The sequence below is a fragment of the Crocodylus porosus genome, unplaced genomic scaffold, assembly GCF_001723895.1.
Source record: "Crocodylus porosus isolate Cpor-Errol unplaced genomic scaffold, CroPor_comp1, whole genome shotgun sequence".
NCBI classification, from domain to species: domain Eukaryota; kingdom Metazoa; phylum Chordata; order Crocodylia; family Crocodylidae; genus Crocodylus; species Crocodylus porosus.
Window position 1 is genome coordinate 23,574,667 of NW_017728911.1, and position 24,007 is coordinate 23,598,673.

The window sequence follows — 24,007 nt, forward strand, 5'->3', positions numbered from 1 at the left end:
AGAAGCATGCCAGGATGAAAAGTTCCTATTTTAGTCATTCTCACATAAACTATTTTTTGAATAAAACATATTTTAACAACATCTGTGAACACTGCCTTTAAAAAAAGAAACCATAGTGTTCCACTATGTCATTTTCTCCAAACACATTAAAAATCATGACCAGATTTCAAAGATTTAACCTAACACAGGGGCTGTCAACTGAGGGTATACGTACCCCCAGGAGTACTTGGGAAAGGGCTGGGGTTACATACAGGTGGATGGGGACGGAGCACTGCCACCCATCACCCTGCACTGCTGCCTCCCAGGAGCAGGAGCAGGACCAGGTCAGGGTGGCAAGGGCAACAGCAGCCGTCTGCAGGTTGCACAGGTGCCACCCGGCCAGCCAGACACAGGAGTCGGGGGGAGGTCACACGCAGCAGCATCCACTGCCATCCACCACCCCATGCCACCATTGCTATATGCAAGCCCCCCTCCCTCCCTGATCCACATCTGGCTGCCTCCAACCGCCTCCCTACTCCACCAGAAAATGTTGAAAACCCCTGACCTAACATATCATTACAAAGCTCAAGAGGAGAATATGGGCTAAGTCAGGGGTGGGCAATCATTTCAGCTGGAGGGCCCCTTAACGAGTTTTGGTGAGCTGCCAAGGGTCACACACACAAACTTCTTCAGAAAATATAATTTTAAAAATTATAGACAAAAAACAAATCTAAATACTAAATCTACATACTAAAAATCAAACATCTACTATAACGTATTTTAATTTTATTTCAAAAAATATTTTTTTGTCCTGATTTTTTTTTTTTTTTTTGAGTAGTGTATATAGAGGGAATTGCATAATGGCTCAAAATAAAATCTTACTCTTATATACTGTGTGCGCAGGGTAGGCGTGTGGGGAGATGGGGTGAGGGTGGGAGTGAGTGTTGGGGGGAGACTGCCCACATACTAGTCCTGGAAGCTGACTGGGGGGGCTGGAAGTATATACAGCAGAGGTCACCCAGGCAGTACAGGTGCTAGTGTGGTCCACCCCCCACCCCATATGGCCCGTGGCTGCCCTTGTGACACTTTACATGGGGTAGATCCCTGCCCACTCCCACCTGGGGCAGCCCATGCCACACTCCTGCCAGCCACACCTACAAAACAGTACTGACCTGGCTCCGGCCCATCCACACAGCTTCCTGGTGGGGCTGCTGCTGAACCCCAGTACTGATTGGCTTCCCCTAATCATCACACCAGACAGCAGGCAGAGCTGGTGGAAGGGAGCTAGAGCCTGGTGTGCTAGGGCAGGAGCCACCTGGGTGCAATGTTTCCCCCCCACTTCCTCGCCTGGCTGGGCACCTGCTGCCCGGCATACATCCCCACAGCTTCCCTGTTACCTGCTGCCTAGAGAGGTGCAGCAGGGGCAGGAGGAAGCGCAGGAGTCACTGGGGATGTGGGGAGTCTAGCAGTACCCAGGCACCTATAGCAGCAGCTCCACAAGAAAGCCATCCTCACTAGCCAGGGCCAGGACGGTGCTGTCTGGCAGGCACAGGGCAGGTGCAAACAGAAACACATCACAGACTCTCCCAGGCAAGAGTGAGCAGGGCTCAGGCCCATGAGGAGCACCATGAGGGCAAGTAAGGGCCAGATATGATCAATTGGCAGAAACCTGCCAACAGGCTGGAGTCAATCAATTGATGGGTCGGATTCATCCCCCAGACTATATTTTGCCCATCCCCTAGCTAAGCATTATGTCTGAAGCAAAAAAGGCATTAACTCCACAAACTTCTCTCTCACATTCATATCTTGAGTGACACCCCAAACACAATTAGCTGTGCAATGTCACTCGCTAATCCATTCAATCCATTCTTTTGTAGATTCACAGAATAATAGGGTTGGAAGGAACCTCTGAAGATCATCCAGTCCAACCCCCATTCAAGGCAAGTTCATCCCAGTAAAGTGTCCAACCTGCTCTTAAAAACTTCCAAGAATAAAGATTCCAGAACTACTGTAGGTAACTTATTCCAATGCTTACCCACCCTCATAGAGAGAAAGTTCTACCCAATATCCAACCTGAAGTTCCCCTGTTGCATATTGAGGCCATTGTTCCTAGTCCTGTGTCCCGGGTCCAGAGAAAACAGTCCATCTCCACCCTCTTTATAATCATCCTTCAGGTATTTGAAGACTGTTATCAAATTCCCCCTCAGTCTTCTCTTCTCAAGAATCCTAATTCTTCAGCCTTTTCTCCTAAATCAAGTTTCCCAGGACTTTAATCATGCTTATTGCTCTCTGATGGACTCTTTCTAATTTGTCTACATGCAATCCCTGATAGAGAGAGGTACTTAGCTTTGTTAATCTGAAATTAACAAAAAGCAAGGGTACAGTTGCACCTTATAGACTCATTCAGAGAGACAAACTTTCATTAACAACAGCTTATTTCCCTATCCTTTGCATTTAATTTCTCCTTTCTATTTAGAACTCCAGCTCCCTGCAGGTCCATTCACAGCACATGACAAAGTAGTCTGTTGCTTACAAAACTTTATGCCTCTCTAAATTAGACAGTCCATATAATACCACTCTGAAGTGCCTTCTGCCAATCCCAGATAAGTTAAAAATATATTTAATTAACAAAATGCCAGTCCCAATGCATCTATTCCTTTCATTATAACAAACAGACTGCATAAACTGCTTAAACATGTAGTATCTTTCAGCCCCACTGTCTGCTTTGTAACATATCATAGAAATTAAGGGCTGTAAGGGACCTCAAAAGATTATAGAGTCCTGCTCTGGGCAGGAATACTGCTGAGATCAAATGATCCCAGCAAGGTGTCTGTCCAGTCTCCTCTTGAAGACTTCCAAGGTTGGGGACTGCACCACCTCCTTGGGAAGTCCACCTTTCCAGCTTGTCCAGGTTTTCTTGGATCCATATCCTATCCTCTAGTGTGGCCACTTTTCCCCATAATTTAGTATCATCCTTAAACTTGGCCAGTGTGCTTTCCACATCCTCATCTAAATCATTGCTAGAGATGTTGAACAGCAAAGGGCCAAGAACCAAACCCTGTGGGACACCACTGGCCACCTCCTGCCAAGACTATACAGACCCGTCCACTAACACTCTCTGGGTTTGACCCCATTGCCAGTTCCCAACCCACCTGACCATGAGGCTGGGAACCACACACTGCAGCCAGGACAAGCCAAGCTGGGCTGGCTCTGCCACACCATGCAGGTCACAGCTTTGCAGCCAGGAACTGTGTGGTGCAGCACAGATTCTGCCTGACCCATCCCATCCCCTCCTCACAGCATGCAATTCTGGCTGCAAGGCCAGGACCTGTACATTGCGGCATGGAGTCAGCCTGGCCCAGCTCAATTTCAGCTGTGGCGCACAGTTCCTGACTGCAAGGCCAGGACCCATGTGTCGCAGCATGGAGGGATCAAGCCAGGCCAGACTGACCCATGCCACACCATGCAGGTCTCAGCCTTGCAGCTGGAACCCAGCCAGGAGGGGATGGGGCAAGCCAGGCTGGGATCAAATAATCCCAACAAGGTGTCTGTCCAGCCTCCTCTTGAAGACTTCCAAGGTTGGGGTCCATCCTGCATGACATGGCACACAGCCAACCCAGCCTACCTTATCCCAGCTGCAGCACGCAGTTCCCAGTTGCAAGGCCAGGAACCATGTGGCTCAGTGCAAAGGGGCCAGGCTGGGCTGGCTCCATGCTGCACTGTGCAGTTCCCGGCCACAAGGCTGTGACCCGCATGGTGCGACACAGAGCCAGCCCAGTCCAACTTGTCCCAGCTGCAGCACACGGTTCCCGGCTTCCAGATGGGCTGGTTCCATGCTGTGCTGTGTGGTCCCCAGCCTGGCAGCCAGAACCATGTGCCGGGCCAAGCTAGCCCCATGCTGTACCATATGGGTGCCAGCCTAGTAAACAGAATGGGATTAAATGGGTGGGGCTGACTCCCCACTGCCCACCAAACCCCCAACATACACACAAGCCCTCCCACAACCCTCACACTCCATACCCACTCCCCAACCACACAATCCCCCTAAACACCGCTGTACTCCCCCAACACAAAATATACAAGAGTAAGAATATATTTTGAGCTATTATGCAATTGCCTCTAAATACACTATGGAAACACACAAATCAGGACAAAAATATTTTTTTAAAATAAAATTCAAATAAGTTATAGAAGATATTTGATCTTTTTCAGTCTATGATTTGTGTGTGGGGGGATTCCAGTTTCAAGATGGCAACCCCCAAAAGGAGTAGTTCCAGGGCAAGGGGAGGGACTTCTAGTGGCATAGGTCAGGTGTTAGGGGCAGGACTTCTGGTGCCAAGATGGTGACCAGGGTCAGAGCACCTGTCAAAAGGTGGGCAGCTGTCAGGGGGCGGGGATACGCATGCAGCCCTCAACTGTTCACCAAGAGTCTACTGCACGGGAGGGCAATTATTTCAGTTGGAGGGCTGCTTAATGAGTTTCAATGAGATATCATGGGCCATAAGGGTAGCCCTACCTCTTGAAAGGTGCCCTGCATCCTGGGTGCCATCTTGGGACTGGAAGTCCCACCCCTAAACCCTGATTCTTGCCACTAGAAGTCCCTCCCTTTGCCCCAGAAGTACTCCTTTTGGGAAGGGGGTTTGCCATCTTGGAACCAGAAAAAAACACATTATATATTAAAAACCAAGCATTTACAATAACATATTTTAATTTTATTTAAAAATATGTATTTGTTCTGATTTATGTGCATTTGCATTGTGTATAGAGAGATGCTTGCATAATAGCTCGAGATGAAGTCTTACTCTTGTATATTGTAAGAGGGGTGGGGGGTATGGGTTTTGTGGGGGACTGTAGGTATATGTGTGTGAGTGTGCATATATGTGGGATGTGGGGGAAGGCATGGGTATGTGTGGATGTGTATGTAGGGTTTGGGGGGGACCTCTGGGGAGTGTGGGTAGGTGTGGATGTGTTTGTATGTGGGATGTGGGGATATATGGATGTGGATGGGTATGAGGGTTGTGGGTGTGTGGAGGCAGGTGGCTGGGGAGGTGTGTGGGGCTTCATGTGTATGGTGGAGTGTGTGGGGGGTCTCCCCTATAAACACTTCCGTACTGCGCACAGCCCCTGCCACCAGTGGCAGCAGCAGGCAGGGCCCCCTAACAGCACACAATCCCAGTGAGCCCCAGGACTGCATGTGGCCAGATTGCTGACTCCATCATGTAGGGCTCATGTGCCCAAGCCCTACACTGCTGGAGGGAGCCCCACATGATGAAGTTGGCAGTGCAGGTCATTGAACTTAACTGGGGCAGCAGGGAAAGGGGCAGAGCTGGCCTGCCTCCATAGCATGTAGCAGTGACTGGGGCTGGGCTGCTGGCTTCATCATGCAGGGCTGCCCTCAGAGACGTGAGGCCGGGGCAGAGAACCCGGGAACCGTGCGTGAGCCCCACGTGATGTGAGCCAGGCAGACCCTGAGCACCCACCAGCTCAAGCGCCGCACTCCTGTCTCCCCGGCCTTAGGGCACTGGTGCGGGCCCCATGCTCCCCCATGTGCTGCCCCGATGGGAGTGAGCAGGGCTCAGCCCCATGCAAGCACAGCAGGGGCAGCCCAGGACAAGGCCAGATACAGTGAACTGGTAGGCACCCACCTGCGGGCCAAATGAAATTGCCTGGCGGGCGGTATTTTGCCCACCCCTGGTCTACTGGGTAGTAACAAAATATTAGTGACAGCAGGCTCATGTTTAAGATTAAATCCAAATATCAATCCTTCCTCGGATGATACCAATACACATTTGGATCCTTCTTTCCATTACAATGCAACTGCCATTAACGAACAAGGGAACTGTTTCCCTAAAATTAAGTCGAAATAGAGAACTATTTAACCTTTCTTTCACAGATTTCCACAAGGTAACTCAAACAAGCTGTAAATATATGCCCGTTACTATGCAACATTATAATGGCAACTTACCGCATACTGAAATTTTTCATTATAGTCACGATCATTGGCTTTTACTCTCCGCTCCTCCTCTGAAAAATAGGGGGAAAAAAACACATAATAATTAAAAGATAATGAAAATATTTGTAATCAGGATAAAAACAACACTTAACTGGCTATAGGATTGACCAGTGTACCAAAGTCTTACTATATGTCATCTCTTTAAAAGCAATTTTCAGGCCCTTTAGACAATTCCCTGTTATACATGTGTTTGAGATGGTTGTTTCCAGGTGGACGGGGCAGTCACTGCCAGGCTGGGAGAGCGGGCGGGGGTGGACCTGGGTGATTCAGAGATTCAGTACCAGCCAAATCTCCGAATCAGATTTGGCTGAATCAAATCAGGACAGTGATTCAAATCACAAAATTGAATCACTGTTCCCTGAATTGGCCAAATCCAAAGCAAATACTAGTTGCTTCACACAGGCCTACTACTTACTGGGAAATCAAGGCCTGTCAAAAGAGAGGAGGTCATTCTCACCTTTCCTGTGTGGAAGGAATTCAGGAGTTGGGCTAAATATACTGCACCATAAAACCAATACCAACACTGAGTCCTTGGTTCTTAGTGTCTAGCCAGCTTATGAATTTTTGTTCCTAAGTTTGCCTTTTAAAGGTGTTAAGCCCCTGAACACAAGGATAGTGAGATCAGAGAGGGAGTAGGTGTTCTGTGAGAAACATGCCCCTAAGAATGTGCATGTGTGTCTGTCCTTTAATTTTTTTCTGTGAAAGTTAATTTTTGACTAGTAAGCCCTAACATACTGGTGAGATTGCATTTTCACTGGGAATACAGAGGGCATAGAAGACTCATTCTCAGAGCAGCAGGCAAGCATGAAACCACATCCTCGTTACTTGAGTGAAAGACATAGCAAGCAACCTTATGCACTTCTAGACAAGCATGTCCGATTGACAAAGGAATATGATCAGTGCAATACCTCCCTTCATACTGTTTAGGATCTGAGGAAGGGTACTTGATGCCCAAACACTTGTCCAACAGCTCTCCTAACTATATAGTTGGTCCATTAAAAGATATCACTAAAAATCCTTGCCTCTCCTACATTTCCTGGACCATCACAGCAACAATGCACCAAACCTACTAAAGCTTTCAATGTGATTTTTTCTGAGAAGCAGGGACAAGGGGTAAAATACTGATTCACATGCCTAACACACACTTGCATTTGCATTTCAGGTTGTTCTACCAGGATGTTATGCATTTCCACAACAAAGCGGCAGACGTAAATTGTACAAAGCATAAAACAAAAGTCAATTAAAATGAAGAAGTTCTTACAGCATGGGGAATAACAACTAAGGAATGGAAATAAATGCTTTTCAGACTGGTGTAAAATGCCTTATCTTAGAAAAATATGTGCATATTTTTAATTTAAAAAAATTAAAACACTGCTCTAGAAAGTGTCAGATTCACTGCTAGGAAACATCATTAAGTTTATCATGAGCCTTGCAACATGATATGTTTCTAGAAGTTCCAGGTGTTGAAGTCATAAGGACACATGAGAATCTCAGTTTGCATTTGAAAAACACTTACATTTCTACTCCTTCTACTTGCAAAGAAAAGATTGAAAACATGAACCCTGGAGACAGAAAATTTAGGAAAGAAAAAAAGAAAACTCAGCTTTAAAACATCTCTGTATTTTTCAATCCAATTTCTTAATTTTGGAGCTTTCCGAGGCATAATTTTTTAATACTTGACATTAGCAATACTCCTGCTGCCTCACAAAATACATTTTCTGTCTGCAATGAGGTATTAGCCTTTTAATGCAGAGGGAGAACATTTTAAAATACTTGAAACAGTCAATGGAAAGGAGAAGATCCCTGGGATCAAGAACTGTAAGTTCCTACATTAAAGAAGAAGTACCTTCCTGATGTCTTAGAAACACACCTAGAAAGAGGGTCCAAAGGACTTCAAGAACAATTACTGGTGGAGGGGGAGAACGATTCCAGGAGGGGGAGAACACTTTTCAGGCTCTGGGGTGTGAATAGCATTCCAGAAACCAAAGAGAAAACAGCCAACAAGATCATCCTAGGACATGAGAAGACTGTACAAAGGTAATAATTTTTAGGCTGCCTAACTTAATCCCAATTATATAGATGGTCCAAAAAAAGATACCATCCTAAGAAATCCTTGCCTCTTGCATAACTTCTGGACCATGGCTATAACATCACTCCTATGCTATCATAAACTGAACTAATTTTATTCACCTTTGCAAAGTGCATCTGATTTTGCCACAGGTGAGACGGTTTCTACATACATAAAACCCTTTGCTATATACCACTACCTCAACAGCAGTGCACAGCAACACTATGCTAGCAGTTCAAGCAGTCCGCACCACTGTATGGGCATTTTGTAATATGTACCTAAAGCAGTATATTAAACAGCAGGCAATTGGTTAAACTGGGATTTTAAAGTTTTGCTTTAATAATCTGTTTGGTAAATATTCTTCCATCCAGAATGCTGTGTCCTTGAAACTACAGCCAAAAAAATTTACAGAAAACAACACCCTGATATAATAATTCAATTTCTACATAACTGCTTATGTCTCCCGAACAGATTTTGTTTTTATTTTTTTTAGGAAGTGTAGGAATTCTATTGGATGACTTTTTGGCTTGCTACAAAAAGTTAATAAAGATTAGACTAAACCAAAATTCTAGATCCGAACATCTCAAACATCAGAAGTGGATTAAATTCAAACCTAGATCTAAATGTTTCAAAAGAACTCTTGTCTTCATAATGGAAACACAAATGAATTCTGAGTTGTTAAAGTTCTGCATTTTGAATATAAAATCATCTCCAGGACTTGGACAGCAAGCGATGTGGTGATCCCAAACAATGCAAAATACCATTTTTACAAAGTTTACAGAACTCTGCAAAAAACAGCATTCACATTGTGAGACTTTTAAGATAAGCATGCTTGCCAGTGAGTAGAGTCTATACAGTTAAATGGTTGTAGCAAAGAGAAATACAATAGGAAACAGAAACAGCACAAACTATACCATATTTTATAGCTATTAGCAAAAAAAATGAATTCAAGAGATGCAGGTGCTATGACTATGTGGCATCTTGTTCCAAGGAAGAAGTGAGAAAGCTAAAATATCTGATCAAACAAAGTTTCAGTTTATATTCCTCCCACTGAAGAGATGGATGCCTGAGTTAGAAAGCACAAATGGAAACTTGAAGAAATGAAGGCTGGAGCAGAGTAAGCACTAAATTGAGTGTGATTCTCATTTCATGCCCAAATTACTGAACCATCGTAGTTGCCAAATCCAAAGACCTAGAAAAATCATTTGCTGTTTCAAATTGTTACACCCTCAAAGCCCTCCCCCTCAGTTTGTTCAAAGAACTCCCAACTTTCATAATCAGCCCCAACAGAAGATAAATAATAGTCACCCATTGAAGCATCAGGATATGACCATTGCCTTCAATACTGCTGGTTACAGCACTTGAATTATACCGGTCTCTTGGCTGTCAATATGGCTTAGAAGTCTGGTACTTTTAAGTTAATTTTTAGCACTGCAACATTTCCTGGACTGGCCACATAACTCCTCCCATATTGTTGAAATTAATCCCACTTCCCTTGTAGGCCACTGGCTGACAAAGACAAGTTCAGCAGAGCCTGGGGGTGTGCAGTAGAAGGTATGATTCAGAACAGTAGCAGCAAAAATCATGAATTTGTAAAATACTAGAACCCTAAACTTATAGGCTGGAAGCAGAAATGCAAGGCAAAAGCAGGATAAGGTGGAGTGTTTGATGATGATAGAGAAACCTTTAATACTTGAGTATGTTTGTATTCCAACTGCCACAAGGGCTAAGTACAGACATTTGGGGATGGTAGGGGGAAGTTAAATCGATTCAAAATGGCTGCCCGCTTTCAGGTAAAGCAGGAGGGGGGGGGTAGCAGGAGGGTTAGGGGGTCTGCCAAAGGATGAGGGGAGAGGCATGACCTGTGAGGGGTTTGGGGCAGGCATGACCTGAGGGTGGACATGAGCCACAAGATGAACATAAGCCACCAATGTGATGCCACAGCCAGCAAAGTAAATAAAACTCTGGCTTGCCTCTACCAATGCATCTCAAGCAAAGCCCAAGAAGTCATCCTCCCACTTTACTCAGCATTGGTAAGGCTGTAACTTGAGTACTGAATCTAATTCTGGGCTCCACACTTTAGAAAAGACGTGGAGAAGCTTGAGAGAGTCCAGAGGAGAGCCATGTGCATGATTAGAGGTCAAGAGAGTAGGCCTTATGAGAAGAGGCTGAGAGGCATGGGACTCCTCAGCCTGAAGAGAAGGCTCAGAGATGACTTGGTGGCAGCCTATAAGTATACAACGGGTGTGTATCAGGAACTGGGAGAGCATCTGTTCATCAGGGCATCCCAAGGGAAGACAAGGTGTAATAGTCACAAACTGATGGAAGACTGTTTTAGACTGGACACAAGGAAAAACTTCTTTACTATCCAAGTCTCCAGAGCCTGGAATAGACTCCCCACAGAACTGGTGCAAGCACCTACTCTGGATACATTCAAGAAATGCCTGGATGCTTACCTTACTGGGGTCATCTAACCCCAGCTGACTTCCTGCCCCTTTGGCAGAGGGCTGGACCCAATGTTCTCACAAGGTCCCTTCCAGCTCTAACGTCTATGAAATCTATAAACCCATAGGTGGAGTGGACAGGACTGGCACAACCTGCTGGTGGGGTTGGGTCCCTCCCCAAGGAACCTATACCCCCATCCCTCCCACGCCTTCCCTACCCAGACTTACTTCCTCAGCTCCAGCAGTGGTGAACGCTGATTAAAAAGGCTGCACCCTGAGTAGCTTGTCAGATGGGAGTTGAGAGGGCTGATAGGCTGGAGAGGAGGGGAGTGGAGCAAGGGACAGGGCGGGTGGGACAAACAATGGCTCAAGGGAGAGGTGAAAAGAACAGGAGAGATTAAAAGAGCAGCCCTGGGGTTGGGGCCAGTGCCTGGGTTTTCCTAGTCCCAGGGCTGCACAGGGAAAGTGTACAGAAGTTCCACGCACCAGTTTAACCTAAATCAAATAAGTCTGATACAACATAGATTCAGGTCTATCTTAAACCAGGTTCTGCAATTTTTAGACCAGTTTGTGTACATGGAAATTCTGTTCAGTTACAGGTTTAGACAGACTGCCAGCTATTAAGACCAGGTGTATAAGTGTAAGGTCAGTACCAGGATGAACTAAGTTTAAATCGAGTGGCCATTTTGAACCCAAATTAATCTCCCCAAATGTCTGTACTTAGTGGAAAAGGATCTTTTGTTTGAAAGTAAGGAATGTTCCTTCAAAAGAGAGATGGGAGGAAAAGCCCTTCTCTCAATCAACAATGATTGCTATGAACAATTAGGCAGCTGAATTGATAGGCCACAAGGTTGTCCCAAATTGTCCTCTAACAAGACCATAAGACATATGCCTGAACTCTAGTAAAAAGAAAAAAAGCATTCTTGTTATACTTCATACCCCAAATAGTAGTTTCAGAAACCCATAAGCTTCCATACCTAAGGAAGCTATCCACTAAGGGTGTGCGAAACAGGCCGTATCAATTCAGATCAGATTTGGTCCAAATTGGGGACAGTGATTCAATTCCTTGTCCCCGATTCAATTTGGACAAATCTGAATCTGAAGATCTGATGCTGATTCAAAGGATCAGCAATTTGGCCATAGACATAGCTTTAAATGTTTTTTCTACATATCTCACTTGCTTGCGAACGCTGTGATGCTGGGGCGGATAGAGCATCCCACAGGAGTGCGGGGGGGAGGCTCCACGCACATTTGGCGGCAAACCCACCAGCTGAAGACATCAGACAAAACCTGACTCTGACCATATGCATGAATGGTATAAACTGTTGTTATACTAGGAGATTCTAATGGGTCCCTTCAGGTGGGTTTTCAATCTACAGACCTCCATGGTTTTATCCATTTCTCTTCCTACTGAAGTCCAAAATCCCAAATATTAACTTAATGCATACATCAAAAATTATAACAAAGGGGTGAAAGTGTCACACAGTTACTTGGGTATTTTATTATACATAAGAAATTATCCTGAGTGCTCTTATATTAGTTATATACATTTTTCCTACTACTGAAGATTCCCACTGATAATATGTGTACTATTACATTTATGTTCAGAATAGTACATTGCAGATATTCAACATGCAGTGTGTTACACCCTGTAAGAATAAATGGTCTTCACATTCCAATGCACAATTAATAAGATACTACAGGAATATGAAAGTCAAATAGTTATTTCCAGGGCACATGGTGGGGTTTTAGATGTGTATATATACTCCATCTCTGGTGCGCATGTGTCCTATAAACTTCAGACCAGAATCTTATGGCCAGTAGTGTTTGCTGCAGTCAGACTTGCCCTTTTCTCATAACCACCACTCCAGAGGGCAAAAAAAAAAGTGCAGCAGGAGCAGTTAGAAGACTGGTTGCTGTTGTGTCCTCAAGGATTCCTGTACTGAAAGTGATCTAGCTCAAGATTAGTTTGTCATTCTAAACTTATCTGCAGTTTTCATGACTATCCTCATTTTATATCAGAATTTAATGGAAAAGAAGGAAACACATTTTGTAACTTTCTTGAGTTTAGAGACCTTTAGCTAGCTGGCTTAAAATGTTCAAAGTACCACAAAATGAAATGTGAGAAATTCATATATATAGGCTAGGTTTCCACACTTTGAAAAGAGAAAATGTATATGCTATCCAGCAGTGCATTTCTATGATACAATGATCTTCACAGGTAAACACGTGATCTACATTCACTCTTTCTGCCTGTCTGCTGCTTTACAAAAGGAATCATTTTAACCTAAGAGCAATTTTCTATTTTCACTGCAAGTACACACCAGAAATAAGATTGATTGCTTACCATCTCCTCTCTGCAAAATCAACATTTGTATCAAAACGTTTAAACAACAAACACTTTATATTTTTCCTGTTACACGTGCTTACGTATACCTACGAAACAAATAGGTCACTTACCTACTATTTTCTTTTCCCTACAAAACATCATCACTCTGGTTAGTTTTCGTAGAGCACCACCTGTCAGCCTACATGAGTGAATAAAATACAGGCCTTTAGACACAGAACCTTGCATTGTTCTATGTTTTCTTATTTTAAAGGATCACATTTAATCCTAGAATAAGTTCTTTCACTTCATTGGAGCTGAACTGGGAATTAGTTAACCTATGGTATTTGTGTATTTATGTCACATCAAGTTAACCTGCTGTTTCACCTTCTGAATAACCATTTATAAGTTAGTAAAAACAACCAGATAAATTCATGCAAATAATTTTTGGTTTTCATTCTGTTCTGGGACATGCACATATCCTTACATATCCAAGAGAAGACTCTGTACTATACGTGATAGCAGATCACAGAAAAACAACTGATCAATAAAACAATGACAAGACAATATTAAAACATCCTCCTTTTGCAACGTCTCTCCCATTTACAACACTGTGTACCCAAAATATTCTGTAAGTTTCAGTGTATCTGCAAACAAGTCAATACAAAAAAAATCCTCCAATACATACAAAATACTTGCGATTTTATTAAGACAGACCTGTGCTTCTCAGCCTTTTTAGACTTGAGGCATCCCTTGACAGACTCAAGGTATCCTTCGAAAAATGCCAGTTTAGTTGTGACAACAAAAAATAGAAAAGTTCATCTATTGAAAAGAACTCAGCAGGACTACAACAGGTCAGAATTGTGGATTCCTATGTAAAATCTCTGAGTTTACCTAGTGAATCATGTCTGTCCACCTAACACTGCTAACATTACATGGCATCTCAACACCCTTTAAAGTCATCCTGGTTGAGAATCAGAGATAGGCACAGACCCCCTGTGCTGCCTGAAGTGTGCACAACACAGCTTCCAGCCCAAGCACCTCACAGAGCACAGGGCTGGAGTCAGCACATGGGATTGGTCTTGGACCAGCTGAGGCAGATGCAGAGAGGTCAGCCCAAGCTGAGCCACAGGACCCTGGGCCCTTCCCAACAGGCTGTGGTTCAGGCTGGGGCCACAGGAGCCGTGCAGCTGGATTGCTCCAGCAACCCAAACCCAGGCTGGGCTGGGCTGTCATGGAGCTGCAGCTGGCTGGGAAGGGCCAGGCCATTGGACCAGGGCCTTCCCAGCTGGCTGCAGCTCCATAACAGCCAAGCCCTGCAGTAGGCACAGCAGCTGGCCAGGCATTGGGCTGCCTGGGCCAGCTCAGAGGCATCAGCAGGCCTGGAGCCCAGCAGCCACATGCCATGAGGGCTTGTGTGCCCGCAGTCCCTACCACACCCCCAGCCAGCTTCAGCTGCAATACAAGCTGCACACTGTTCTGCCTCCCTCACCTCCAGCTGCTGCTGCCACCCCTGCCCTTGCCAAACCACTCTGAAATGGCAAGTGGGAAGCTTCAGCTCAGTGGCTTCTGCCCAGCTCATGGAGCTCCAACTCCAGCTTCTAGGCACCTCCCACCCGCTCCACTTACCCAGCATGATAAGCAGCCCCTGCAGGTGGGCAGAAGGCGTCCAGGAGAGGGAGCTGGACCTAGATCTCCATGTGCTGGGCAGAAGCCGCTGAGCTAAAGCTTACCCCCTTGCTCCCTGCTGCCCAAAACGACACAACAGGGGCAATAGCGGAAGGAGAAGCCGCTGGAGGCAAGGGAAGCACAGTAGCACCCATCTGGCTGCAGCTGCACCAGGAACAGCCCCATTGGAAGCTGCACACTGGCTGGGGCCAGCAAGGCTGAATGGGCTCCCTTCACCTCCAGCTGTGGCTCCTGCCGCACTGTTCCAGGCAGCAGCAGGGGGAAGCTTCAGCCCGGCAGCTTCTGCCCTGTGCATGGAGATCCAGGTCCAGCTCCTGGATACCTTGCACCCACTCTGCCCACCTGCAGGGGCTGTTCATTGTGCCAGGTGGGCAGAGCAGATGGAAGACATCCAGGAGCAGAAGCCATAGCTCCAAGCGCTGGGCAGAAGCTGCCAGGCTAAAGCTTCCCACCTGTCCACCCAGAGTGGTGAAACAGGGGCAGGGGCAGGGGCGGCAGCAGCAGCAGCAACAGCAGTGCCAGCAGCAGCTGGAGACAAGGGAGGCAGAACAGCCCTGCTGGCCCTGGACAGCATGCAACTTGTGCTGAGGCTACAGCTGTCCAGCTGCTGCACAGGACAGGGCATGTGGCAGTGGCTACAGGCACATAAGCCCCAGGCAGCTGCCAGGCTCTGGCCAGCCGTCACCCCTGCCACAGCCAGCTGGGAAGGGCCCCGGCCCCCACAGCCCAGCGTGGGCTGGTCCCTCTGCGCCTGCTCTCAGCAGCACCCACAGGCTGGACCGTCTCAGCCCCCCAGCCCCAGCCGCAGGCGAGGCAGGAAGATGGTGGAGCCATGCTAGCCAGATGGCTCTGTCCTTGCCCCCATCCCTGCTGCTGTAGCGACAAGGTGGGGAAGGTTACCCTGACAGGGACTGCTCCGCCTGACCAGGCAGGCCCTGACTGCAGCCCCCGGGTGGGAGAGGGGAGGGAGGGGGGAATAAACCCCCTGCCTGCACCCTTAGCCTTAGGAGGCCATGCCAAGCTGGCCAAGCCACCACCACTGCTCCAACTAGAGAGCAGAGGGGCAGGAATAACCCTTCTGTCTGGAGCACACAGCACAGCCCAACCCAGGGCTGAAAAGCATGGTGGGATGCTGGCGGACTCTGGTTTAACATAAACCAGGAAGAGGTCTGGGACAGAAGTTACATGAATTGGTTTGACCCAAGTCAGTTAAGTCTGATACTCAATTCAACCAGGTTTATCTTAAACCAGTTTCTGCCATTTTGAAACTGGTTTATGTGCACTGAACTTATGTTCAGTTACAGGTTTAAACCAGTTTCTGATCACTTAAACTGGTTTACATGCAACTTCTCTCTTAGCCTTAAAGCCCATGCTTCACTGACTGTGTTAATCTCTAAGGGCATTTTAACACATTCTCTAGGGGTAGTAGAGCACTTTAATTAGAGTAGCTCTGAAAGCTGCTCTGATTAAAGCAGCCACAGTGCCTCATGCATCAGCATTCCCTCACTTCAAAATGGAGGCAGAGGCACCTTAACTAAACCTCATTGAATGAGCTTTAGTTAAAAGCACACCCACTGCCATTCTGAAGTATGGGGATGCTGATACACGAGACATGGAGGCTGCTGGACCATACTAATTAGCATAAAGTTACAGCACGTTGGAACAGCCTCCCCACACATCTACAGACACCCTAAGGTCCTACTTTGTCCTGCATTCTTCCTATACAGAATTTAAGAGACAGCCTAGGGAAAGAGAAAGAAATAGGAAAGAAAGGAGGCAAAAAGAAAACAGTAGAGAGAATGAGAAATACGGAAACTCTCATTTTAAGGAACTCAAGGAAAGTTAACAGAACCATAATACTTAGTTATTCATGATGACGTCAGATGACTTCTCCCACGTTTCCACTCTCATTTCTATAAACTGTTTCCACTGTTACATAAGGAGATTTTTTTTTTAGTTTAGGCATTGCTAACTACTCTTATCTGTTTGGTTTTTCTTTACCAATGCATATTAAAAATTGCTCACAAGTAATTTGTATATTACAGTTCTCTAAATAGGTCTTTGTCAAAAAGACAATCCTTTGTTTTAGCTTCTATGTAACTTCCTCCAAATTTTCAGTCAGCTCTGCAGAAGAACAAATTGCTTATGCCACCTTGTCAAAACTGTTCAATCTTTAGGAAAAAAATAATTCCTCTACATCTCTCCAATTCACTGCCTACTAAAGAAATTGAAAGAGGTTGTTAGCGGTGTTAGTCTGAAGTCAGTCAGAAAGCAAGATAGATATCCACAAAAACTTGTGCTCTCTCTCTATGTGTATGTGTGTGCATGTATATATCTTATTTAGCTAGTCTATGAGGATGCATATATACTTTACTAAAGAAATGGCCATTAAAAGTAAAAAATGAGCTGGAATATCTCCTCAATTCCACTAGCGTTATTCTAAGGTCCATTGACCTGTCTGGATTTGCACTGATGTGACACTGGTACAACTAATGTAACACTGGTGCAACAACAGTTCTGATATACTTTTCAGGAACAATTTTTTTTCTTTCAGTTGGCTAAATTTCTCAAGCAGAATTAAATTTAGAACCAAATCATGCCTTCTGATGACTGCACCAAGCTACCATTGTCCATGCTCTCAAATCCAAGTGCCCTTAAGTAGTAGTGACTCCAAACATTTTAAATCCCGATTACAGAATAGCGTTTAAATATAAGAAACAAAGACATGTTCCCTGATCTCCATTTTCCTACTACTCAAAAAAGTACTTAAGCACTTTTCTATAATCTTAGTATCTGTTCAAAATACCAATTTTGCCTAACTTATCCACATTAAATGTGAATCAGTTCTCTGTTTTGGTATGTTAAATGCATCTATAAATGACTAATTTCCTCAAGTTATTAGAGGCATTTCCCTAACAGAGTGGATCGAGACCTCTCTGCCATCTTGAATGTTTTTTTTTTTTTTTTTAGGTATCTATGGGTATGGACAGACATAACAGTTGTATCAGTATCAAAATGTCAATACAACTGTTACAGACTGTATATCCAACCATTTCCTTCAGCTATTTAGCAGAAAACTTCTCTTATTTCAAAATGTAAATTTTTTAGAAGTTATAATGATAGTCATTAAGGCTCCTGGCAGATATTACATTATCAAGCAATAGATAATGTTGCTCTACCACACTTGTTCTACCAGCACTTTTTATTAAGGAAGCTGGAGAGCTCCTGGCAAGGGTGGTCATCCCCTTACTACCACCTTCAGCTGTGAGAAGTGAGCTCCAAGCTCACCAGCTGAGCTCCCACTGGGTGTAAAACCTGCTCCCCCAACCGATGTACAGAGCGGAGGAAACCTGTGTGAAAAGCAGAAGGAAGGACAGGAGCAGCAGGGTTTAAATTCTCCCAGGACACTTTATGAGGTACTTTTTCTCTCTCCCCATCTTATGCCAAAAGATAGCTTTCCAAACAAACAGTCGTCCTCCCTCTCTTCTAAGATTCCTTTTACTGTCAGCAAGTAAAGCAGAAGCAGGCAATTATTTGGGCTGGAGGGCCACTTCACAAGGGCACACACACACACACACTCCCTGCAGCTGAGCCAGCCATCTGGCCTCCTGGTACACACATATGCACGTGCACGAGAGCGCACGCGCGCGCGCACACACACACACACACACACACACACACACCTGCGGCCAGGCTCCATCCCCCATGGGCAGAAATTGGCCTCTGCTCTGGCATTGCAGGAAACACTAGGTGGAAGCAGCCCTGCCTACCAACCCAGTGCTGCGTGGTGGCCAGAGCCACCACCACAGCTGCCAGGGCCCGAGCACAGCTCACCCCAGGTCTGCTGTGCAGTGCTGGGGAGAGTTGCTTCCACCCAGCATTCCCCAGGAGAGATGACATCTGGCCCCACAGGCTGTAGGCACCACCAGCCAGCAGGGGCTGGGACTTGAATGCAGCTTGCCTAAGGCCTGAGGGGCCAGACTGCATCTCCTAGGTACTGTGGGTGATACAGGGAAGAAGCAGCCCCACCCATCCCCTAAGCACCAGGCAGCAAGCCCTGGGTGAATTGCACTTGGGCCACAGCCTCTGCTGGCGCAACACGGTGCTGGGCAGGCTGGCAAGGATGCTCCCATGCAGCATCCTCCATCGTACCTGGGAAATGAAATCTTGCCCCACAAGCCCTGGGCAGGCTGAACTCCATCTCCCAGGCCGCCACATGGTGCCAAGTAGGCAGGCAGGGAGCAGCATCAGCAGAGACTGGAACCAAATCCGTCACCCACCACCAGAGGCCAGGGCCCAAGAGCAGCTCATTCAGGGCCAGCCACACAGTGCTGCCTGCCCATAAGCCAGATAAAATCAATTGGTGGGCCAGATCCGAGCCATGAACCATATTTTGCCCATCCCCAAAATTAAACCATGTCATGCTGAGGATTTGTTTACAGTCCAGCTCTCACAGGGAAGAGGTATTAATGGCACCTTAAAGCAGCAGCCTTGGAGGCTGATTGGAAAAAGGAAAGAGAAGCAGTGATTCACAACACCTCTTACTGAGGCACCCTGGGGCAGCAGAGTTCAGCATGAATCATGGAGAGTCACCTTGGGAGCAGTCAATCTTGGGGTGCTAGAGGACCTGTCTAAACACTATCACACTACGTGTAACAAATTAAAATAAGATGCAAATGAGCTGCAAAAATAGTCTACATTTTACAAGTAACATTTCTGTGGCTTGTTATAGGTGATAAATTGTTTGAAAATGTGGCATATTGCAATTTTTATTGTGCAATTAGCACATTAGATAATATAATGTCTGTCAATAGCCTAAGTTACCAACATTTCCTACATGGATCTGAGGCCCTCTAGAATTGCACAACAGCAAAGGGCCCAGATAAGGCAAAAATAGATGACAAAGTCTACTTTCTATAGTGTTTGGAAAAAGGCAAGAGCAGAGTTCTGTTGCTATATATAGACTAACCAGCATTGCCCTGGCAAAGTCTTATGACTGTGCTTGGTTTACCTGCCACCTGACAGTACAGAGTTGCAAAAGGATTCCCTTTCCAGTCCTAAATCTGACTAAGCTACAGTAGGGGTCCAATTTACAATTATAACCATAAGTAAAGAGTCATGATTTTAAGCTAAACTAATCCCAGGTTTCTTTGCCCTTCATTCTCTGTCTTTGTTCATGACCACCCAACATTGCCAATGTGTCATACTAACACAGTGCTGGCAAGTAGCACTTGCCAGAAAAAAAAAAAATCTCTTTTAGCCTCAATTACTGACAGAGAAATTGAGAGGATAGTTAGGGAAAGACTGGTGTCAGGGTTTGTTTGACTGTCCTCAGAAGCTTTGGGTGTTGGCTGCAGCCAAGGATGGGAATTTTGACTGAGATGTGCCTATGCTCCTGCTGGGACTAAAATCCAGAGGTTTCTGGTTAGAGGGTTCCAAAACGATTTGGAGAGATTAAAGGGTCCTCTGATTCTATTTGGATTTGGAGATTCAGCCACCAAATCAGGCAGAATCATATCAGAGACTGAAGCTTCACACAGTCCTAGAAGACAGCAAAAAAAGTCTTACTGCTATAGCAAAATAGAAGTACTCCAGGCAGCACAAGCATAAAGCAGAAACTTCATAAATCAATACCCAGGCAGCTAGGGAGTTAAAAAATATTTAGGAACAAAAATCTGTGATCCTTATCTTTAGCAAAATTTCTTATTGATTCGAAGAAGAATATTGCTTAAGGAACACAGTTTGGCCCTTGTTTAGTTGTGACAAATTTGTATTCTGGAACATACAGTAAACATGCTCTGGTATAAAAATGAAGTTAGTTTTAGTAGCATCAACAGCATGAAAATATGTAGTTTACAATTCTAGAGAGACATTTGAAGGTTTTTCAAGTCAGAGAAGTCTTTCCACAAAGAAATATCCAACTTCAGAAACAACCAAGAACAAATTTAACCTTGATATAACTCCACTCAACTCAGAGCTGCACAAAGGATTATAATTCAACACCAAAGTTTACCAAAAATGTCTAATTCAAAAGTGACTCAATTTCCAAGTTAATAAATATTCTGTTCTTTTACAACAGAAAATACAACTAGGTGTAAAATATCTATTTGGACTGTTAACTCATGTTTAATAACCCATGTTCACTAATCCATAAATGAACTGGGTATCTGCTGCTCAAGTAATTTTGAAATCCCAATTTACTTATTCAAGGTGGAAAATCAATATGCACTGCTTGCAGAGATTTTATTTCTTGTGACCAGTTTTATATTCAATGTTGTTCAACTGTTTCCAGTAAACATATTTTTTAAGAAATTAGTTATTATTTGCATGTGAAATACTGAGGGATGAATAAGGTATCAAATTAGTTAACATTTCAAAAATATTACAAATTAATCCATTTATATTGACTTGCTTCCAACAGCAAGAGCACACTGTAAATGAATGTAAAATTGTAAAAGCCATTGTAAAATGAAAAACCATTATAAACTGAAGAATCTTCTCAGAGGAAAAGTGACTTCACATGTAAAACTAGGAGACAGAAATGGTCTTTCTAGATTTAAAAATTAAATCCTATATGCATGCAACTGTCTCAACTTACCAAAAGAGTGCAGTTGGCTACGCCCCTCCTACTTTTTGATACCATATTGCAAGGAAATAATTTTGTCCTTTTATCTCCTTGTTCTCAGGTGTTCTACCCTAAACACAAAGAAACAAAGTATTCTTGCAAAAGGATTTTGGTTGCAGAAGTAATGTCAACATTACTTACATTTCCAATAATAAATATAACCACTACCACACTAGAGAAGCGCTACTAAACAGGTTTCAACAAACACATATATATTCAGCAATTCAATATAAATTCTGGATTCTCCACCCTTAGGCAAAGCCATTTAAGATTTCTTATCCGATGGCCATGAAGCATGTCAAAAGTGTATTCAGTTTTCTCTGCAGCCATTTTAAGAGCTTATCTGCATGGCTGTTGCCATAAAAAAACAGAAAAAATTACAAAACTTTCTTTAAAGTACTTTTGGGATTACACATCATTAACACAAGTCAAAGCAGCCTGTGCCATCTCCTGTTTAATAAATGCAGTGGTACAATGTAAATTAATCCCAAAGCTGCTAGATTTTTCTCTATTCTATAAAAGAATTGCCTATGCAGAGGTAAGATACTTAAAGCAGACTGATATATCATGCAACACTGATTATCCTTAATTATCTGATTCAAATTTAATACTATACTGCAGACCAGGCAGTTGACATTATGTTACTTAAATGTCAAGTTTTTAATACTTGAATATTCCATTTTCTGTATTCAGCTTGTGATTCCTTCAAAAGAATCTTTCATTCTCCGCTTCTCTACCAACAACAAGCTTTTCCATAAGCAAACCTACTCTTTTTAATATGATTAGCTTTCTATTTTCTAAGACCATTTTCATATTTACTTTCCTTCTGCCAACAATATAGTATTCATTGCTAAAGCATTTATACAGTTCTACTATCCTAAAAATAAAATGGAATTGTAAATTACCAACCCCCCCCCCCCAAAAAAGGTGCCCATTTTACAGAGTACCCACAGTTACAGAGATTGGACTGTCTTCCTTTAAATAACTGTATAATCCTACACAAATATAGAAGCATATGCTACATAATTACAGATGAGGAGGAGCAGATCTATCAGCACAGAGACTAGGGGATTGAAGCAGAGCGAAGTATTGTTCCAGGAACACCTGTGGCCATATAGCCATTAGTTCAAGTAATTAATGGCTACATGGCCACAGGTGTTGCTGGAACAATACAAGGACTTAATGCATAGCTCATTTCTATAAGAACTGCAGTTATCTCTATAATTTTAGACTTTGGTCTTACAATTACTATGCTGTAAATGTCTCTTACTTTGGTACAAAATGTAAATTACTTCATTTTTTTTTAAGTTTCTGAGATAAGGGTCAACAATACATATAGTCCTGATTTATAACATTGTAACATAACTGGAGTCTGATATGAATGCCACATTAACATGTCAACAAAAGGCATTGCTTCCCTACAGAAAGCAATATGACCCATCACAAAACCAGAGGTTATGATGACAGGTATGTTTATCCTGTCATGTTTTATTCACTCACAGTATCTCATTACCCCTCGCTGGGAATAAGTCTGTGGGTGTGCCAATTTATTAGGAGAAACAATAGCTATTTCACCAGGTTGGTTCTCTGTCTCACCTCAGAATGAGTAACTATAACCCAAACCAGGAAAGCTTGAGGCACAGAAATAATATCACCCTCCCTGAATTTTATAATTTATTTAAGGTTACACTCTTAAAATGGTTTACAGGTCAAGAGAATGGGAGTAAAATGGCTAATCCTTGCTACCAATTAAAGTGTTCTGCTGTTAAAACAAAACTGTAACCATTGAGTTAAAAATATGGCAACAAAACAGCAGAACAACCATAAATACTGAATATTTTACTACTAAACAATATCAATAAAGCTGATTTTTAGAGGACTCTCTCATTTTTATAAAAGGAGATAAAAGCCACAAGTCACACAGTGGCCACTTACCATTGGAAGAAAATCTTAGAAAGGAAGAGTAGTCTTTCAACGGAAAAGAATGAGGAACTGCAGAGGGAAAGAAAAACCCTTAATGGAAAGGGCTGAAAATTAAATAATTCACAGATGTGCTGAGAAGGGAACTGCTGCTTCTCCTCCTGCAGCTATTGATGCTGGTTTGCTGCTGCCTTCTATACCACACCTGTTCACTTACATGGTGTCATACTCCGTGCGCCTTGGGAGTCTCCTTTTGTTTCCCACCAAGAGTACAGCATATCATATTCAAAGAAGACATCCACCATGGAACCAACATACCTGAGTGAGAGAGTAAAATGCACTACTAAGTTACAAAACAGTCTTTATATTTCAAAGCTCTTATAACTCTAAATTTAACTTGTGAATAAACTGTAAGGGCATCACCTATTTCTACTGATCTTGGTGTCATTTATGGAGTAAAAGACTACTACTTCTGTCTTAGCAGAAAGAGTATCAAAAAGAAGGGAAGCTAGAAACAAACATAGTAGTGATATGAGTCAAAGGAATTATGATTTTTTTCCATCTATTAAAACAATGTCAAGATAATGATATATTTCAGCAAACATTCACTTCCTGAAATAAGAATATCTATTCACTTTTATAAAGCCAGCAAGTGGCACAATCACATTACAGGGTACAGGATGCTTTCCACATTATAATACAAATACTTTAGACTACAGCATTCCAATCACTTCAGATCATCTCAGACGTAGTGCTCTACAGGAAAACATTTTTTTCTTGTATTGTATTTTCAGTCTGTTGAACTATATCTTTACCTATATCTTCATCAGAACATCCCTTAAATTTAAGCCAGTTACCTAGGTTTTTGTTGGTTTACTTTTTTAATCAGGATCAGTACAGCATGCTGATACTCTAGGTCCTATACTCTAGGTTCTGCTTTCTT

General features: G+C 43.8%; 1 protein-coding gene across 1 annotated transcript in view; it reads right to left on the minus strand.

Moving 5' to 3' along the window:
* The window catches only part of ATP8B4 (ATPase phospholipid transporting 8B4 (putative)), a 185,890-nt gene extending 162,514 nt beyond the window's left edge, over positions 1–23,376 (minus strand). Inside the window, 4 exon segments of the mRNA XM_019533652.1 lie at positions 5,945–6,003; positions 12,965–13,032; positions 21,118–21,215; positions 23,282–23,376. Of these exon segments, the coding sequence (XP_019389197.1) occupies positions 5,945–6,003; positions 12,965–12,995 (90 nt within the window). The 5' untranslated portion in view covers positions 12,996–13,032; positions 21,118–21,215; positions 23,282–23,376.
* Positions 23,377–24,007: the final 631 nt, after the last annotated feature.